Source organism: Esox lucius, chromosome 11 (genome assembly GCF_011004845.1).
Source record: "Esox lucius isolate fEsoLuc1 chromosome 11, fEsoLuc1.pri, whole genome shotgun sequence".
Taxonomy (NCBI): Eukaryota; Metazoa; Chordata; class Actinopteri; order Esociformes; family Esocidae; genus Esox; species Esox lucius.
Window position 1 is genome coordinate 31,491,463 of NC_047579.1, and position 21,057 is coordinate 31,512,519.

Genomic DNA, 21,057 nt, shown 5'->3' on the forward strand with positions numbered 1-21,057 from the left:
TCACTTTTCATTTCATCCTGCTATTTTAGACTGGGACCCATGTGAGTATGTTGGGATGGGGGCTGTGAAATGAGAGAGAGAGAAATATATATTTCTGACTTTACTGCCACTATTTACACATTAGGTGTTTCAATCAGAATGATAGTCAAACTGGAAATGTTCCTGTTTTTCTCCCTTTTTGGGGATTATGTTCACAGTTTTGATGAATATAAAACTATGAATATTAAAATACGTCGAACCATGTGTCCTGTATCATAGCTACATGTATGACCTTTGCAGCAAAAAAACCCGCGTGAAAATCTGTAAGGTATTCACTGAGGTATGATTAATTAAATGCGCTGACAGGTCGTTTCACCTGCCAAAACAGATTACATTGAGTGGAGCAGCTGACCGGTCCAAGATGGCGGTCCCACGGCTCGTCAGCGCCAGTAGGCAGTAGTGGTCAATGCGGCGTCTATTCTTTATTATGTCTATGGTGAGAGGAGTGTAAGCAAAATCTTACGCGAACATATACGCCCGTTTCTACACAAGAATGATAAATGAGGGCCTTTGAGCCCTGTATGCACCCATTTCTGCAGACTTTGCCTGAGGGAATTGCCCACAGTTCATAGCGTTGTGACGTGAAACATAAGGGTTACCAGGGGAAGCCCGGATGCGAGAGAAAAATCCCAGAAAGAAGAATGGTAAACTGCACTACATTAACAAGGATTTGAGATGGCACATAGAACACATGAAATCAGAGGAATGTAATCACCTTAGTATAAACACCTATTATATTCAACTATTTATATTAGTTTTTGCTTAACAATGCTGTTTTGACCAAAAACAGTACATTGATTATTGACAAATATAGAGTATTATTGACAAATACCTCTTGTCCACTCTGTGGGGCAAGAGTCTGCAAGACATATAAATCAGGCAGTTGGTCTATTAAGTGCCTTGACCGCTGTCAGGGAAATTTCTTAAACTGATCTATTCTTACTGATTAAAGGACTGAGGCCCCATGTTTAGATAAGTAAAGGTATGTAGCTAGAGGGGCATCTGGTGTTTGCCTGGGGAGACATCCTTGACCGGCACCAGTGGATTTGATGCTTACTCGTAAATTAGTAAATCTGTATAACCCTTTTAGGGTCTATCCTTGGGTGTCCAGACATTGTGGCTCCTAAAAGGTTGAAATGGTTAACCATGTGAATGTGTTTTATTGACACACATCTTACCACACCCCTTTTTTTGTTTCCTTTAAATGATGATGGTTGTCCTGTGTTACGTTAGAGATTAAATCATTGTTACCTTGTAACCTGTGTACTCTCTCCTTGCAAGAATAAACTGTTTATTGTGCATTTGAGTTTTCCTCTGTCTTACCCCAATTTCGTAAATCGTTTTGTCTTTAGAAATTGCCATCACACTGCGAAGAAAGTAAAAAACGTAAAATAAAAAGTCTCAAACCCACAATTGTGTGCAACATGTTTCAGCGTCTTCAAGGTAACATGATGAAGTCGCAAAGTGCTGTCCTATTACTATTTATAGCATTTAGAGCCCTTGCACTCAGTCACTTACCAGGTGATGTCAGTTAAGTCTGTGAGGGTTCAGGGAATAGGGTTTAGGGGGGACATTGGGATTGGGCCTAAATGTCTGTGAGAGAGTCAACGTGCACTTGACAATTTGACAGTGGGACAGGCCTAAGCCCTCACAGACTTAGCGAGAACACGCTTCAAAGTGTGTGAGTCTGTGAGTGTGGACATTGAGATTGGGCTGTCATCTCTCTGTGATCTTCCCACCCTGTTAGGAGGAGTCAATGCAAAATGAACCTCTTCCATCACTACTTATCTCACTGCAGACAGAAGCAGAGTGTCTGAAGACCTGAATAGACTGAAGAACTGTCACCTTCATTCAACATGATGTTTGTTATTGAATTACTGCTACTGATAAAATGCCTGACAGGTGACATGCTTATTATATTCAATGAAATCTAAATTAATGTGGAGAAGCTGTAGGAATTTACACCTTTACGTTATATTTTTACAGGAATTAACGGTCAGACACTGACTGAGTCGGAACCAGTTGTTAAAAGGCCTGGAGATTCCCACACACTATCTTGTACATATGCTGGAATCTCAGATTCTGACGCTGCCATCGGCTGGATAAAACAGGCTTTAGCACAGGACAATCATCAGTATATAAGGGAGGAAAAGGGGTGTGGTAAGATGCTGCCCAACTGTCTTATGTCAATACAATACATTCCCTTTGTTCTATCACATAACCTTAGGCTTCACACAAGTCACATGTTGTCCTCCCCCACCTGGGTAACCTTCTCAACCCTTGAGGAGGACTTAAAGCATCTGGACAAACTCCAGATAGGCAGATTTACGATTAACCCTAAAATCTACTGATACCAATCAAGAATGCCCCCTAAGACGAATACCAGATCCCCCTCTCCCACTTTCCTCAACTTATCTAAACAATGGGACTCAGTCCTTTAATCTTTAAGAATGCATCAGGTTTCAGAAATTTCCCTAACATCATGTCTCAGTCAACATCAATCCCATGATTAAAATATTACACAGTTATTAAACACACTGCTAAATGTTTGGAAATGTTCATTGAAAACTGTCAGAAAACAAGAAACTTGAAATGTAAACAAGCTAAGAAATCAATAGAGTTGCTTAAAGAGCTCATGGAATCAAAGGAGAAGGCAAATTAAGTGCAATCTAACTTGGTTAAGTTAATCAACATCTGTGATGAAGCCAAAACAAATCATGAGTCACTGGTGAAGTTACCACTGCCTGAAAATGAACTAGAAAGGCAAAATCACTGGTTTCAACAAAATATTGAAACTTTTGATGGTTTTCTACAGGATGTAATGTGCGTGGTTAACAGAGGTTGCATTGCATAAGACACACACCATTGCTGAAAGTGTAAACACAGATGACATTGGACCTGATGACAGTGTTTCTAATGCGTCAAAACAAAAATCAAACTACAAATCAAGTTCTTCCTCACATGCATCTTCAACATCTTCTGCTCGCATTAAAGCTCAGGCAGAAAAGGCTGCTCTCATAGAACGGGTTGCCGCTCTGCAGAAAAGGCATGACCTTGAGGCACAGGAAGAACAACTGAAAAGGAAGAAAGAACAACTGGAATTAGAGACTGAACTGGCAGCAGCCAATGCAAAAATCTATGTACTTGAATCAAGAAACAGCTCAAGAGTATCTGATGGGATGAACTCGTATTTGAGAAAAGGAACTGCTCAAAATAAATCGTCAGTCAAATTAAATCCACATGCAAACACCTATTTACCTGATCAAGTGCAAAAGACTGAATGTATGGATGGGAACTGAATCTTCTTCCCAGCAACAGGCTGTTCAACCAAAGGAAAGAGCTGATGGACCATCTGTTAGAGCTCAGGGTATGACTCATCTAACACAGCAACCTGTATTTAACAATGGTAATCAAGGTGATATCTATCACATAATTCAGAGGCAAAGTTACATCACAGCTCTTCTCCCTCAACAAAATCTCTCTTCTACTTTACCACCAAGAGACGTTCCTATTCATGATGGTGATCCATTGCAATATGGAGTTTTCATCAGGGCATTTGAGAGAGGAGTGTAAAGAAAGACAGATGACTACAGTGACTGCCTGCATTTCCTAGAGCAATACACCAGAGGACATCCAAAATATTTAGTTCACAGCTGCCAACATCTGTCTTCAGCTGAGGGCTGATCTGCTTAAAGAACATTTTGGTAATGAACATAAGATTGCCACAGCATACATGGACAAAGCATTTGCCTGGCCAGTGATCAAGCCAGAGGATGTGAAAGCATTGCAAGCGTTTTCATTATTCCTGAGAGGTTGTTGCAACGCAATGGCTGTTGCAACGCAACATGGAGGAGTTGAATGTATGGAGAAGTTGAATGTTGCTTCCAGTTTGAAGACCATTCTTCTGAAACTGCCTTACAAGCTCAGAGACAAATGGAGGAATAGGGCATGTCAGCTCCAAGAACAACATGGACGTTGAGCTAGTTTCTCTGACTTGGTAGACTTCATGGAGAGACAAGTGAAGATATTGTCAGATCCACTTTTTGGAAACATCCAGGATGTTAAGACAACTACACCTGTCAAAGGCACAACCTTTGTCAAAGCAAGAGAAAAGCCAAGACCAAGAGGAAGCAGTTTTGCAACTACTGTAACACCTGTAGAAATGCCAAAATGACAACAAATGGAATGAAGAATGTAACTGCAAATAATTCCCCAAATTCCTGTTTGTTCTGTGATAGAGATGGTCACACATTGGTGCGGTGTCCACAAATCAGGAAAAAGATGCACAGGGAAAAAATAGACTTCTTAAAGAAAAAGGGAGTCTGTTTTGGATGTTTGAAGGTAGGACACATGAGCAAAGACTGCAATAGTCGTTTGACTTGTGACGCGTGCAATAAAAGTCATCCTGAAATACTTCACATTGAACAAAAGGACATGGGGAAGACATCAGAACTGAATGAGAAATCAATTGAGAGCTATGCCGTTCCCTCACCTCATACATGTGGGCATATTGGGGCCGGTGAAGAAGCCTGTCTCTTCTCTATTGTTCCAGTACAAGTAAAGACCTCCAAGGGAGATCTTTACATTTTCGGATCATGGAAGCTCCTCTACCTTCTTCACAGAAAGCTTGATGAGAAGACTAAATTTTACAGGACAAAAGGCTAGTATTCTTCTGCGTACAATGAACCAAGTGAAACCTGTGACCAGTCATCATATCTCAGGTTTAGAGATATCAAGTCTGGACAAAAATTATTTTATACAACTGTCCAATGTATTTACACATAAGACCATGCCTGTTTCCAAGCTCAAAATTCCAAGACAAAAAGACCTGACTCAATGGCCTTACTTGAAGGATGTCAAGATTCATGAAATAGACGCTGGCATTGACCTGCTCATCGGCACAAATGCTTCTAAGGTACCATAAGCTGTGAGGACCCTACTGGGGTGGGTCATCTATGGTCCCTTGAGAGGAGACAACGACGTCAGTGATGAGAATGGCTGCCCTGTTGCTGCTGTCAATCGAATGTCTATTGTGAATATAGAGGAGCTACTGGTTAAACAATACAATCATGATTTCAATGAGGTAACCAGCAAGGAAACAGAGGAAATGTCCAGAGAAGAGAGAAAATTATTGGATATTGTGAATAACTCAATAAAAATTACAGATGGTCACTACTGTCTAGACTTACCTTTCAAGCAAGGAAATCCCAGCATGCCAAATAACCGTTGCATAGCAGAGCAGCGAATCCAAAGCCTGAAACGCAAGTTTGGTAAACATGAGGTTTTTCACAATGAACTCACTCATCGGAGTACCCATCAGATTCAGACAAGAGCCAGTTGCCCTGATGGCTGACATCAAAGCAATGTTTCACCAGGTCAAAGTGTCAGAAAATCATATTGACTATCTGCGATTCCTATGGTGGCCTGATGGTGATGTGCAGCAGGATCTTGTTGAATACCAGATGAAAGTACACCTCTTTGGAGCAGTGTCATCACCGAGTTGTGCAAACTTTGAGCTTTGTTATCTTCAGCTGTCTGTCTTAGTGCACTTTCCAGCAGAGGTTACAGACACCGTAAAGAACCACTTTTACGTAGATGATTGCTTAAAATCCATCTCCATAGAACAGGATGCTGTTCTTATGGTAAGAGACCTGACTGCTCTCTGCAAGAAGGGAGGTTTCATACTGTCAAAGTGAATCAGCAACAGCCGTAAAGTATTGGCATCCATTCCACAAGAAGCCAGAACCAAAGAGACAAAAGAGTTGGACTTGGACAGGGACAACCTGCCAATGGAAAGAGCACTAGGATTGCACTGGTGCGTTGAAACCGATGTGATCATGTTCAGAATTACTGCACAGCCACAAGCACACACCAGACGCGGAATCGTGTCCATGGTTGGCTCTGTATACGACCCTTTAGGATTTCTAGCACCATTTATTCTGCCAGCCAAACTGATTATGCAGGAACTCTGTAGAAAAAACCTTGGATGGGATGAAAACACACCCCAAACTAATTCTCAGCAGTGGACCAGATGGTTGCAGATCTGAAGAAGATGACAGAGTTTAGAGTGGACCGTTGCATGAAGCCCACAAGCTTTGGTCAAATCAGAAACGCACAATTGCACCACTTCTCAGACGCCAGCGAGAGTGGATACGGTACGGTTTCATATCTTAGAATGGAAAACAACGACAAAAAGGTGCATGTTGCTTTCATAATGGGGAAAGCAAGAGTATCACCGTTAAAGCAAGTAACGATCCCCAGACTGGAGCTTACAGCTGCAGTTCTACCCGTCAAAGTTGACAGAATTCTTCGGAGGGAATTACAGCTTCAGCTGAACAAATCCATCTTTTGGACTGATAGCACAACAGTGCTGAAATATATCAACAACGAAACCAAACATTTCCGAACATTTGTCGCAAACAGGATCTCCTTTGTAAGGGATTCTACTGATGTGTCACAATGGAGATATGTTAGCACAAAGGAAAATCTGGCAGATGAAGCCTCTAGGGGGCTAACAGTAAACCGCTTTTTAAGCTGCAAAAGATGGATCAAGGGACCAGAGTTTCTCTGTCAGTCAGACAGAGAATGGCAGAAACTTCATTTGGAAACTGCAATCTCTGCAAATGATCCAAAAGTCAAGCAAGACATCATAAGCAACCTCATTGTTAAAGGTCCATTGAATCCCACCAGCTCTCTGATAAGTTATTTCTCTTCATGGAGAAGTCTGATGACAGCTGTAGCTTGGCTACTTAAAGTAAAAACAACTATCTTACTGCTGACTAGAAAAAGAAAGGAGATTCAGACTGCTGCAAGTAACTTTAAAGATGAGTCCAGCCAATTGAAGGAGATACAAGCTTTTAAAGCAACACTCCAAAGACTGTTTAAATCCTGAGGATCTGAACCGAGCTGAATGTGCAGTTATTTCTTTCAGTCAAAGACAAAGCTTTGAAGAAGAACTATCTACGCTAAAGGCTGGTAAGAGTGGTGTTAAAAGAAGCAGTCGTCTGTATAAGCTGGACCCGGTGTTGGATGATGGACTTCTGAGAGTAGGTGGTCGCCTGAGTAGACTAGCGAAAGACTTGCACATATCAACACTATTGCTACGACATATCCATGAACAACTTGGCCACGGAGGTAGAAATCATATGCTATCTTGACTCCGTAAAAAATACTGGATTATCAAAGCCAACTCTGCAGCAAGAAGGATCATAACAGACTGTGTTGTGTGCAAACAACATCGGGGAAGAGTTGGAGAACAGAAAATGGCAGACTTACCCCTGGAAAGGATTCTACCAGATAAGCCTCCATTTACAAATGTAGGAGTAGACTACTTCAGTCCTATAGAGATCAAGAGAGGACGAAGTCTTGTTAAAAGATATGGCGTAATCTTCACCTGCATGGCAAGCAGGGCAGTACATCTTGAAGTTGCACATACTCTTGACACAGACTCCTGCATCCATGCATTACGAAGATGTATTTGTCGACGTGGTCAAGTGTTGTCTTTAAGATCAGACAAAGGCACAAATTTTATTGGAACTGAAAGAGAATTGAGAGAAGCACTCGACGCCTTAAATCAAGACAAAATCCAGACTGCTATGCTTCAGAAGGGAATAAAATGGTGCTTTAAACTAAACTATAGAACTTGGCTGAGTCTGTGTTGTTGTTAAGTTTTTTCAGAAAAAAAAAACTGTACATGGCTTAATTGAATGTAATGTAAATTGTATAAACAGTAAAACATATTTTACATTATTTTAAAAACAAGATGATTCTTTAAATATGTCTAAACTGAAGACTTTTGATCTTGGCATGCACAGTACTTTGTGCAGTGTACCATTCTGACCATGTACAACAATCTATGAGATTTTAGATAATATTTAGCAATGACGGTGGGATGAAGAGCATTAAAAGTCCTAATAAAATTCTCAAAATCAACCAGTGTCAGAAACAAACAGGATTACTGGAATGGAAAGGGGGGTTAACTAATCTTTGATTACTACAGTACTCAGACTCCCTGAATGGCCAGTTCACCCAGACTGAGGGCAACTCAGTTCTTAGAAGACAATAATCTGAGACCAGAAGACACTAGTGTTCATTATTGTGCTTGATAAAGAGTAATTGAAAGTGTTGGGGCAGCTACACCGTAACCACCCAGAAAAATCAAGAACATCTATATTTCCACACGCAAGTACCTCTGTCGCCCACCTAAGAGTCACTACCATGTTTCAACATTATAATGTCAAACTACAGTACCATAATATGTAATATGTTCCTCATTCACTTCCATATTGCTGCAAAGCACAAATCATTTTCTACCTAAAGAGACAGAGCATAATTCTAACCATGTTTTATTATCTATTCTCATCTGTACACTTTCCTTTAACAATAAGGGCCAATGAGAAAGCATTGGCTAATTTATGTATGCTTGTATTATAATATATAACAAGATCAACTCTACTGGCTAAGGACAAATTACCAAAATGAAAGTAAGTAAATTATTTAAATAATTTGTGTTGATTCCAGGGAATCATTACAGGTCCGTGACAGTCCTGTGAGGTTTTTGTGTGGGTGTGTGTCATTGTGATAACTATGGGGGCACAGTGTTACATGCCATAACAAAAACTGCTGTGGTGGAAAATATCTGGCATTGCCAAGAAAGGACACAGTATATATTCTGACAACAGAATGTAAATGAAGAAAATGTTCTTCTCTTGATTAAAACAAAAATAATTTAATTGTACATAGGTGGTTTCCATTTTTTCATGATCAAAATGCCTGACATTTACGATGAAAGTAGTTACACTGGACTGGTGACATTCATCAGTACTTCCCATATATGCTTGTCTGCCCCGTGCTTTAGTACATTTTTGCTGCTCTTAGTATGACTGAGAATATTTTGAGCAAGGACCTTGGATCAACTTTGGTTAGGTCATTTGTTCAGGGATAAAACATTATGGTGCGGTTTCGCAGACAGATTTAGCGTAGACTAGGACTTAAAAAACAAGCTCATCGGAGTTTTCTATTAAACTTAACTTAATTCTTAGACTCTGCTTAATCCATGTCTGCAAAACCGGCCCTTAATTTTTAATTTTGTGAATATTTTCTTAAATATTATTTTAAAAACTGAGACTGACATACATCTCCTAAAATGTATATGTCATGTAACACAATCTCTTTTCACTGTGACAGAACATTTATTATTTACAAAGACAGTCGCTGAAAGTTCTATCAAATCCAATATTTCATATGCTTATGTATTCTTTTGGTAACCAGGAATCAACAATATCAGTAGAGTCTAATGTTAGTATGGGAGGTTTTGCTGTATTTTCTGTTACTGTCTTATTGATAAACAGGATCCCTCCAATTTCCTTGTTGGGAAGAATTAATGGCATTCAGATTTTTTTCTCCTGCAATTGTGTTACCAAGTTCTTTCTTAATTAAAGAACGCAATTGTGAAGACTGAATGTAGACTACATTTGTGATTTTTTTAGCTTAAGATAGCCAAGTGTGACAAGTAGCAGTAAGCAAACCTTACTCAAATGAAGTAGCTATCAGCAAAGTCAGAGCTAGAATGAAGGAAACAATTATAGTAATACAAGCCACAAGCATAAGTTTAAAAAAGACAACGATGGGAGTGGGTCTCTGTGGTTATATTAGATTATTATAAATGTTGCGTTTCAAAGGAAACTATGACCAGCTTCATAGGGACATTTGTTCCACTATTAGTGTGCCAGAACTAAGAAGACCACTCACATTCCTCCCCCAGATAATGAGGAATCCCTCTTCCCCTCATTCTTTGCTAGATAATTATTTTGATCGCCGGGGAGAAGTGGGGATCCACACCATGACATCTGTTCCTAGACAGGATTTTAATAACACATCATTTGACATTCCTTTAATAAAATCCAATACATCAAGTTAGACTTGTTGTGAAAAGTTGCACTAGTTTACTCTGTCTTAGGAGGTTTTTGTGCAGAGGAAAACCACTGTGCCATATATAGCGGGTCACAATGATACAGCCCATGACAAAAACCTACCTGCTCTCCTCACCAAATCACAATGTGAGGTAGCTGACAACAGAGGCAGAATTAAGTATTTTGAAAATTATTTTTTATATTTACATTTTGCACTCAAAAATAGTCCACACTATTTGGACAATTTTAGAGCAAACAAAAACATGATCCGTTAGCATAAGGACAGAAAGTGGTGATGTTTTTGTTGTTTGTGTAAACTGTGAATGATGTGTTCTAATACAGAAACATCCTTCCATGGTTTTGAACATGGTCAACATGACATTGAAGGCTTCAGTGAGTTTTTGTAATGCGTCTGTCAATGTGTACAACAATGGCCACAGTGATAAAGTCCAATGCAAAAACCTCTCCATAATAAGGAAGCTGACTGTACCATCTACACACTGAACATTAATTAATCTGAATTACTCATCTTCATTTTTCATATTTCTTATAATGTTTCTGATATCATAGAAATGTGTGATTTGTAGTCTTCCTCAACTCCTATCTAAATAATCAGACTTCTTTTTTGAATGTGGCTGTCCTTATAAATATGCAGTATAGCACACATGGTAGTCCACCTGTCATTTACTGTAACACGTTAGTTATTTTCTGTTAACATATTTTTGAAATCCTCTACTCATAGTTATGGCCAAAGCATAAAGTGGAGAAACATACACAGTCTAGATTAGAGGAGGTATTGAATACTATTTGTCCTAATCACCTAGAAAACATAATACATCCTAGTAATTTGTATGTTTCCTCTGTAAAGACTTTGAGACTGTATTGCTAATAATCAAATATTGCTGTAGAGAACACACCAAGGGCTTGCTCTTGATAGGGCATTAATGAAATGCCTTATGTTTTACACAACCAGCTTCACTACAGTAAATTCTCTAGTCTGCGGAGAATGGTTTTATTCAGAGAACCACCACAGTGCAGTGTAATACCCTCAATGATACAGCCCAAATCATGAACCCCTCTCTAACACTATTAATGGGTTTAGACTAAAAGCGCAGAAACATGGCGAAGAGCATAGTGTGTTTTCTTATACATTTGCTTCACCTGGTTGTGTTATATTTATTGGTAGTTGTTTTACATTCTGCTACTTATTGTCTGCTAGTTATGGAGAAACATTTGAAAAAATATGTATTTGAGAAAATATATTGTTTCAATCTTTCGTGAGTTATTGTGCTGGTGTGTATCACTGTGTATGGGTGGGGGTCACAATGATTTATACCAGTACAAAAATTTATACTTTATACTAAGCACAAGGAAATCTGTACTGATGCAATATGCACATATCTGTGGTCGTTGTTTGACATCTGGCTATGAAAAATGTAGGCTTTGCTGTATGTTATGTTGTTTTTGTACTTTTGGGGCATTTTGGGGTGAGTCCCCTTTTTAACACATTATGTTTTTACTTTTAAGCTAGACATTTGTCATATTGGCATGAATGTCAAATTATGGCTACAATATACATTTATATAGCAGGATTATGTACACATAGCCTATAAAGTCAGATGTTTACAAAAATAAATGATTTTCTTTGCCATATATCCAACATGTTACCGTGACCAATACAATTAGCGGGGGGAAATAGGGTTTTGTAATGTAATGTATCACTTTTAATGAGCCACAGTGATACAGTCCAAGATACCCCAGAGGAAGTGCTGGACATGCAGTATCTCACAAAAGTGAGTACACCCCTGTAAATATTTGATTATATCTTTTCATGTGACAACACTGAAGAAATGACACTTTACTACAATGTAAAGTAGTGAGTGTACAGCTTGTATAACAGTGTAAATTTGCTGTCCCCTCAAAATAACTCAACACACAGCCATTAATGTCTAAACCGCTGGCAACAGAAGGGGAGTACACCCCTAAGAGAAAATGTCCAAATTGGGCCCAATTAGCCATTTTCCCTCCCCGGTGTCATGTGACTCGTTAGTGTTACAAGGTCTCAGGTGGGAATGCGAAGCAGGTGTGTTAAATTTGGTGTCATCGCTCTCACACTCCCTCATACTGGTCACTGGAAGTTCAACATGGCACCTCATGGCAAAGAACTCTCTGAGGATCTGAAAAAAAGAATTGTTGATCTACATAAAGATGGCCTAGGCTATAAGAAGATTGTCAAGACCCTGAAACTGAGCTGCAGCACGGTGGTCAAGACCATACAGTGGTTTAACAGGACAGGTTCCACTCAGAACAGGCCTCGCCATGGTCCATCAAAGAAGTTGAGTGCACGTGCTCAGCATCATATCAAGAGGTTGTCTTTGGGAAATAGACGTATGAGTGCTGCCAGTATTGCTACAGAGGTTGAAGGGGTGGGGGGTCAGCCTGTCAGTGCTCAGACCATACGCCGCACACTGCATCAAATTGGTCTGCATGGCTGTTGTCCCAGAAGGAAGCATCTTCTAAAGATGATGCACAAGAAAGCCCACAAACAGTTTGCTGAAGACAAGCAGACTAAGGACATGGATTACTGGAACCATGTCCTGTGGTCTGATATGACCAAGATAAACTTATTTGGTTCAGATGGTGTATTGATCAGTATTCCAACATGATAATGACCCCAAACACACCTCCAAGACCACTGCCTTGCTAAAGAAGCTGAGGGTAAAGGTGATGGACTGGCCAATCATGTCTCCAGACCTAAACCCTATTGAGCATCTGTGGGGAATCCTCAAATGGAAGGTGGAGGAGCGCAAGGTCTCTAATATCCACCAGCTCCGTGATGCCGTCATGGAGAAATGGAAGTGGACTCCAGTGGCAACCTGTGAAGCTCTGGTGAACTCCATGCCCAAGAGGGCTAATAAACAATATGTCCCTCACTCCAAAAAGCAGGAATATCACATTTACTTAAGTATTCAGACCCTTTGGTATGAAACTAGAAAATTAGCACAGATGCATCCTGTTTCATTTGAAAGAGGAACCACAAAATTTCAATTGTATGTTTATTTACATATTCAGTGATTCTTCATTATTTATTATAGACATTTGTACCTGTGTTTTTAATTGCTATCCTAGTAGGCAATTATTGGAATGTTAACAGTTAAGAGATGTTTCAGTAAGGTGTGAATACAGGGACAAAAGCTTTGCTTGTTATTGACTAGCTGACTTGCTTTTCATGATAACACCACTCTGACATGTGAGATATGAGCCCCAGAAGAGATTGCCATGTGTCCCTAATTGATAAGGAGTCTATTCTTCAGGACTAGTTTTGTTATCCTTGGGTGAATAAACTAACCCTAAACCCATTATTGCCAACTTAGCGAATTTGTCGCTATATTTAGCGAGTACTCAAACTCTTTTTAAAAAAAGCGACTAGCGACAAATCTAGCGACTTTTTCTGGTGTTATTGAGACTTTTGGAGACTGACGTAAAAGCATGTATCGTTCTTAAATATGTTTACAAAAAGGTATCAAACCTAAATATTGAGTAGAGCTGGAACTTATCAAGGAAATCTGATCACTTCCCTTGATAATGACCATGCTTATTCAAGTTAATATTAATTCTAAAGCACTTTGATGGTATATAGCATGTTTTAAAAAGCATTTGAAATAGCCTGTTTTATTCTGTCATGCTTGAACATGTTTTAATAGGTATTCAAGGAATAGCCTGTTTTGTTGTGCTTTGTCATGTTCACTATGTAAATTTAAATCAAACGTATTTATTGCATTGATGATAATGTTTAAAACCGTAAGGCCTCAAGGAGGGTCTCACTACAGGCTTTAACACGTGGGTACATCTAACCCTAGTGATAAATTAGAAATGGGTACAATGATGATTTTGTAATCTGGTAAAATAGTCTTGTGGTTTTCTTACAAAAGGTTAAAATATTGTGTTTTCTTTCTCCTTATATATTATATCAGTGATAGAATGAAGAATCCACATGGCGATATTCTTTAGCATTAAGAAGAAGACACCCATGAGGACTGAATATGAGCAAAGGGTTTCCACCAAGTTGGAATGTGTGTGTGTTCTCTCTCTCTCTCTCTGCCTGGTCACAGGACAACTGGTGAGAGGGAAACAATACACAGGGTAATGATTTTTTGAAGTAGACACATGGCTTTCCATGTGCACTGAATTTGATTCTTATATATGTTATAAATTGGTTTTAGACAAAAGATTGAGATTAAAGTCTCAAATTATGACAAAAAGTGTGAAAACTGCCAAAAGCGAGTTTATCCCTACAATTAATATTTTATTTTGAATGTTGAATTGTCTTTGGTTAATTAGGAACATTTTCATTTGTTTGTTTTTTGTGTTTATCTTACAACTTAGATGACATTTGTGTTTTATAGAACAAGTTAGATACTAAAAAGTTGACTGTCTAAAATGGTCTCACCCTTGCAAGGTTCAGAGAGTAGCACAGGGGAGAGGAGTGCTTGAGCCAATCCCCCCACACACCCGCACACACCCCCCACACCCTGGGATAGCGAGAGTAACATAGGCTTATTTGGGTGGTCATGTCTGTTTTTGGTTTAGTCATAATTTTCACCAATGTTTTGGAATGTCCACCAGATTGTTTAGTAAATGTATAGATATGACAAGCATATTTTTACTAACTGCAAGCCATGAGTGGGTGAAGCCAAGGGCTCCAGGAATGGGGGAAGACCCCTAGGATGACCCCAAACAACCTCTCCCATTAAATCAGGGTAGCCTATTTCTAAGGGTTAAAGTTGAGTGTTCAGACTGGTCTCAACTGTGGTAATTTCCTCAACGTAAGCAAATTCAGTTTTGGGATGATCAAACATTGAGTAGAGGTTAGAGAAATGTTCTACTCAATAGCTTTAACATTGAAATGTATGACTTTTGGCCAAAAGTCATCCTCCATTGTTGATCCATCCATCCATCCATCATCTTCCGCTTATCCGGGCCCGGGTCGCGGGGGCAGCAGTCTAAGCAGGGATGCCCAGACATCCCTCTCCCCAGACACTTCCTCTAGCTCTTCCGGGGGGACACCGAGGCGTTCCCAGGCCAGCCGGGAGACATAGTCCCTCCAACGTATCCTAGGTCTTCCCCGGGGTCTCCTCCCGGTGGGACGGGACCGGAACACCTTCCCAGGAAGGCGTTCCAGAGGCATCCGAAACAGATGCCCAAGCCACCTCAGCTGACCCCTCTCGATGTGGAGGAGCAGCGGCTCTACTCTGAGCTCCTCCCGGGTGACCGAGCTTCTCACCCTATCTCTAAGGGATCGCCCGGCCACCCTGCGGAGAAAGCTCATTTCGGCCGCCTGTATCCAGGATCTTGTCCTTTCAGTCATGACCCAAAGCTCATGACCATAGGTGAGAGTAGGAACGTAGATTGACTGGTAAACCGAGAGCTTCGCCTTGCGGCTCAGCTCTTTCTTCACCACGACAGACCGATACATCGAACGCATTACTGCAGAAGCTGCACCGATCCGTCTGTCAATCTCCCGTTCCATCCTTCCCTCACTCCTGAACAAGACCCCTAGATACTTAAACTCCTCCACTTGAGGCAGGCACTCTCCACCAACTTGAAGTGGGCAAGCCACCCTTTTCCAACTGAGGACCATGGCCTCGAATTTGGAGGTACTGATTCTCATCCCCACCGCTTCACACTCGGCTGCAAACCGTCCCAGTGCATGCTGAAGGTCCTGGTTAGAAGGGGCCAACACGACAACATCATCTGCAAAGAGCAGAGACGAAATTGTGTGGTCCCCAAACCTGACACCCTCCAGCCCCTGGCTGTGCCTAGAAATTCTGTCCAATTACGAACAGAACCGGTGACAAAGGGCAGCCCTGCCGGAGTCCAACATGCACTGTGAACAAGTCTGACTTACTGCCGGCAATGCGGACCAAGCTCCTGCTTTGGTTGTACAGGGACCTGACAGCCCTTAGCAAAGGACCCAGGACCCCATATTCCCGAAGCACCCTCCACAGGATGCTGCGAGGGACACAGTCGAATGCCTTCTCCAAATCCACAAAACACATGTGTATTGGTTGGGCAAACTCCCATGAACCCTCCAACACCCCATAGAGGGTATAGAGCTGGTCCAGTGTTCCACGGCCCGGACGAAAACCACACTGTTCCTCCTGAATCCGATGTCCATTGTTGATGATAGAGTAATTTTAATGTCAATAGAACCACAGACGTGGTCAAACATAAGTTGTGATTTAGTTTTTGACTGAATGCCACTATTTGGAATAAAAATGAATTAAAGTTGGAGAATTTTACTTAAATGCAGAAGGTTAATCAAGACATTGTTTGTCACAAGGTAGTTTGATCGTTGCCTTTGAAAATGCTAAATTTGGGTGCTGTAGATATGCTAATACAGCAGTAAGTATACCGCTGGAACATAGGCAGGAGTTTTTTCTCCTACAACTTAGTTGCGCAACTTATCCCCTGGTGGGCAAACCAATTTAGTTAGGCATATGCCAAGAAACTTCAGGGTGTTCTAAATTCGTGATTGCCATTTAAAGAATTTGAGAGCTGTTTAGCTCTGTAAGACAAATGTGTCACTGGGTTACATGGTTTATAATTGCTTTGCACAAGACTGTTGCACATTGATGTCTTTGTATTAGTGAATGTATGTGTTTTTAACATTTTCACTTTGTTGTTTTATGAATATACAGGATGCAACTCCATATCGAATGGATTCTAGATCCATCCCTATTACCAATTCTCTATTTTTACATGTCCGTCCCAAAATGATGGCCAGTGTGGGTTCAGGATGGCGCCTCCTGTGGCCATATTCGCCATGATTCTGCTTTCACTCATGGTGTCGCTTTCCATTGACTTAATGAAGTGAAAGCAGGGGGGATGTATGATATGATAACTGATTATGATTGGAAAGAGTTGAGCTTAGGGCTCAAAGCAAATCAAATAGGTACTTAAAAGGAGTTACATGAACATTTCTTTTTTTTTCTGTTTGCATAGTTATAATGGTGCATTGGAATCTGCTATGTTCAACATATTCTATTCTTAGGATTTGTTTTAATTGTTTATTTGGAAACTGTTTGTTTGACGTAAGGTATAACATTTTAATGGTGGAATAGCATAGATGTAAAATTTTTTGATTTGGCTAAACAAAGTCAAGTCTGATCAGACAACGGAATCTCATTGCCAGGTGCTATTCGAGCATAAATATAGCACATTGAATGAAATGTCAACCAAGCCAATTCTGGATGGAAAAGGAAATTTGACATTGACTTTTATGGAAACTTGTCTATCCACAAGTTTTCAGGACTGATCTATTGTCTTCATTGTTGAGAGTTGACGGAACAATACCCAGTCGATGAAAGTCTGATGGACTGTTGAACCACACTAATCGTTGTTTTGCAGTTATACTTTCAACAGATCAGGACATCACAAACCCTTTTCTGATGATACATCACATAACTGACTGGACACAGACAACTGAGTGTGTGAGTACCAGCAACATGTTCAAGAAGGATTTCTACAACCACATGAGTCGCATCTGTTCCAAATCCTCCTGACCACTCACATTGCAGAACGATGCCAGGATCAGATCACTTGGCTTCACATTCCATTTCCAGATGAATCTTCGACAGCTAGATGAGAGGAGAGTCCTGAGGGACTCCACATACTACAGGTCAGAGTACCACGGGCCAGTTGACTGGAAAGGTTACATGGTCCCATCACAGTGGAAGACACTGTTGTGGTGTTAATCTTGAATTAGTGAAGTTTTGGAGACTCACTGTTCCATTATACACCTACACTGACTTGTTAGGACAACCAGGAAATTTGCTGGGTCCACATCACACTCACTGCAATAACTGATATTGGAACTTTTTATCACTGATGCAAGAAAGAGAAGACTGAAGACAAGAACTACAGGACATTTGATGAGAATCTAGGGTCATTCCTAACAATCAATAGTTTTCCTTAAGTGAACGGTATTTTGATCTTTTATGTATGTTCATTCCTCACAAGGCAGGTAGAGGACTACATTTGATCAATACCCAAACATCGGTCATTGATACTTGTTTTTTTGTGAAGTTGCTTAATAGTCATAATTACAACAACTATCCTGATATGTTTAATAATGCCATATTCCTTTTCAAGGTAGAAACTGTCACTAGTTCATTGGAGTTGAGTGTTGTGTTATGTTCAGGATATGTTGGGTTGTTGCTATGATGTTGATGCATGAATCATGATATGGACAAGGGGGGACTTTGATTGTTTAAAGGGTTCATTGGGAATGAATTATGCATTTAATTAATATGTCGTGTTAGGTCTGTTTCTGTTGGACACTGGTTAGACGGATAGTAGCCTGGGTCTCGATGTGTTTGGTAAAGATTGATCATGATGGTCAGTACGATTGCGGTACCATACAGTGCTATGTGTCAGGGAAAGCTGTGTCCATTGCATCTTATTTTCATTTCATTTAAGGAATAATAAAGCCTCATAGAGCAGATAAAACTTTTTATTATTTTTCTTTATTGTTTTAACAGAAGTGTTTGGACCTTTTCAGTTCATTAGGAATTGGATTGTACTTTTATTTTGCTAGTTTAATCAACATGTAATGATTAGTTATCACATGTTTGAAGGGGGGACTGATAGGAAATGGGCATGAGAAACTTAACACAACACAGATGTGCTGACTTACTCTGAAAGACCATCGATAGGACGTGTTGTCTGTTATTGATGGGCCCTACACATCCTGTCCATACATTCTGTCCATATCTCCTGCTAGGAGTTGCCCATGTGACTGTCATAGATTCTATCGATAGATAGATGGACCATTGGGCAGGTTGCAACATACCATGATAACAGACTGTGTAATGGTTGGCTACAATCATTGTCCGCCTCCTATGTATCCTTGCATAAAAAACTTGGGTTGCCTCTGTAATAATGGAAGAGAGAGAAAAAAGAAACGGAAGGAAAACATCATAGACTCATGCTGAATAAAGGCTCTCCCCTGACTTCTGGTTGCATTTATTTTGTTCATGGATCAAACTTGGACAGAATCTAACACAACCTTGAAGCGAATGCTGAGGAGGGTTACGACTTAGGACGGCCATGACTGGGGATCTCATGCTCCTGTACGTGTTCTTTCCCGTGCAAGAAATTCCGCAGGTTTCCCCCTGGTTTTTGCCCTTTGAGTTGTTGTACGGCCAACAACCTCCCAGCCTACTCATTGTAGCCGAAGGGGCCAGGGAAAAGCAACCATCGCCATACACTGTTGGTTTTTGAGCATGTTCAGAGCATGAGGGAACAGTGAGAGACCGAATAATGAACCCTCTTTCAAAGTCACTTAGAACCTTTCCTCATGCCATCTTGATACAAAATCAAGGTCAGCGGGTTCTCCTAAACATTTCTATTCTTGCCACAGAGCATGATAGGAGGTATATCATGCAGTACACCTGAAAGCATCAGCTTTCCTTATGTTCCTCCTCTCATTTACTCATGTTTTTCTTTGCATTTTCCAAGGAGAGGCTCGAAAAAATAAATGCTCTTAAGAACTGAAGCAAATTGTTCAGAAACATTGGCCCATTTTTAGATCTGATGACAGTATTAGCAATGTGTTTTTGAAGCCTCCATTGGTCGTATTCTCGCATGTTTTTTTAATATTTCAGGTTTAATGCCTGTTCCCAAGGGAGTGCAGTTCTTTTAAACATCCAAAAACAGGGAAAAATATCCACATCATCGAAGCCATTACCTGCTCAAACAAGGCAGTTATTTATCTATTAACCTGTCCTTGCGGCAAGAATTATGTGGGTAAAACAAAGCTTAAATTTAAAGAAAGAAACTCACAATTTGGTGCAAAAATTGGTTCGGTCTTAATGTAAAGTTTGTAAAGTTTGACCTCAAATCATTCCTGTAGTACTGCCCTGTCACTGTATATAACATTGCCTGTTTTTAATGTAGCCCGTAAGTCACATTTATGATTGTATGTTATCTGTTCCTCCTTGATTATAATTAGTTATTTCAGTAACTGACTAGTAAGAGAATTGCAATCATGGTCTTAATTACTTTCACCAGCATGTGTTCCACTTGTATATGTTTATGAATGTATGTTTATGTTTAGATAACAAAAGAACATCTGTTTATCCATACACAGGATGTCACATTCATTTAAAGTGTGACAGTAATTAGCCAATAGGCTTACTGAACTGAGAGGTGTATTCTGTCCTGTGATGTCTATAAATTAGAGGATGACTGGAAGTTCTTTGAGATGAGATTTCATTTGTAAGACTGACTAACTAGTCTATGAACTCATGAACAATAGACTATCAAATGCTGCAATAAATAATTGAATTACTCTGTCCCTTGACGACCGAGTACGCAATCATATTTCAACCACTATACAAAACGTCTGATTCCTAACACTAAACCATATGCATGTGATCTGCAGTGCTTGACATGATAGCCAGACAAAGACTTTCATATCCTTTACAACCGTTTCGCTCCACCAGCCAGCAGCTTGCCTAACCAGGTTTGCATTTCTCTACCTTTTGACTTTCCTTAATTTTGTAATATGTCTGTACAAATAGCTTGTATATACTAACTGACATCAGCATGTTTGCACAGAAAAGAAAAAAAACTGTATTTTCATCAGATCGGGGGTATGTACCAGACTTAGAGCAGCCTCCATTTACAATTCCCAGAACAAAATACAACATTTTTCATTGAAACCAAGTTCACTCCTGAACCAAACAGGCACTTAAATATCCAATGTCGCTATTGAAGACATTTGTGTCCAATGACAATCAACCACAATAACTGGTGTTAACAGGTAAATGGCATATTCCGTTAATACTTTGAACATACACTCACCTAAATGATTATTAGGAACACCTGTTTAATTTCTCTTTTATGCAATTATCTAAACAACCAATGACATGGCAGTTGCTTCAATGCATTTAGGGGTGTGGTCCTGGTCAAGACAATCTCCTGAACTCCAAACTGAATGTCAGAATGGGAAAGAAAGGTGATTTAAGCAATTTGAGCGTGGCATGGTTGTTGGTGCCAGACGGGCCGGTCTGAGTATTTCACAATCTACTCAGTTACTGGG

At 40.1% G+C, this 21,057-nt stretch overlaps 1 protein-coding gene and 1 long non-coding RNA gene across 2 annotated transcripts in view; one reads left to right on the top strand and one right to left on the bottom strand.

The window, feature by feature from the left end:
* The window catches only part of LOC114840414 (immunoglobulin mu heavy chain-like), a 69,507-nt gene that overhangs the window by 17,743 nt on the left and 30,707 nt on the right, over positions 1–21,057 (top strand). Inside the window, exon 3 of the mRNA XM_034295309.1 lies at positions 764–770. Within this exon, the coding sequence (XP_034151200.1) occupies positions 764–770 (7 nt within the window). The remainder of the gene's footprint in view (positions 1–763; positions 771–21,057) is intronic.
* On the bottom strand, positions 2,628–5,375 carry LOC109615220. Its single transcript, XR_002196190.3, has 3 exons — positions 5,229–5,375; positions 3,298–3,430; positions 2,628–3,113 (listed from the first exon to the last, which is right to left on the bottom strand). It is a non-coding gene; the product is annotated as an uncharacterized LOC109615220 (long non-coding RNA).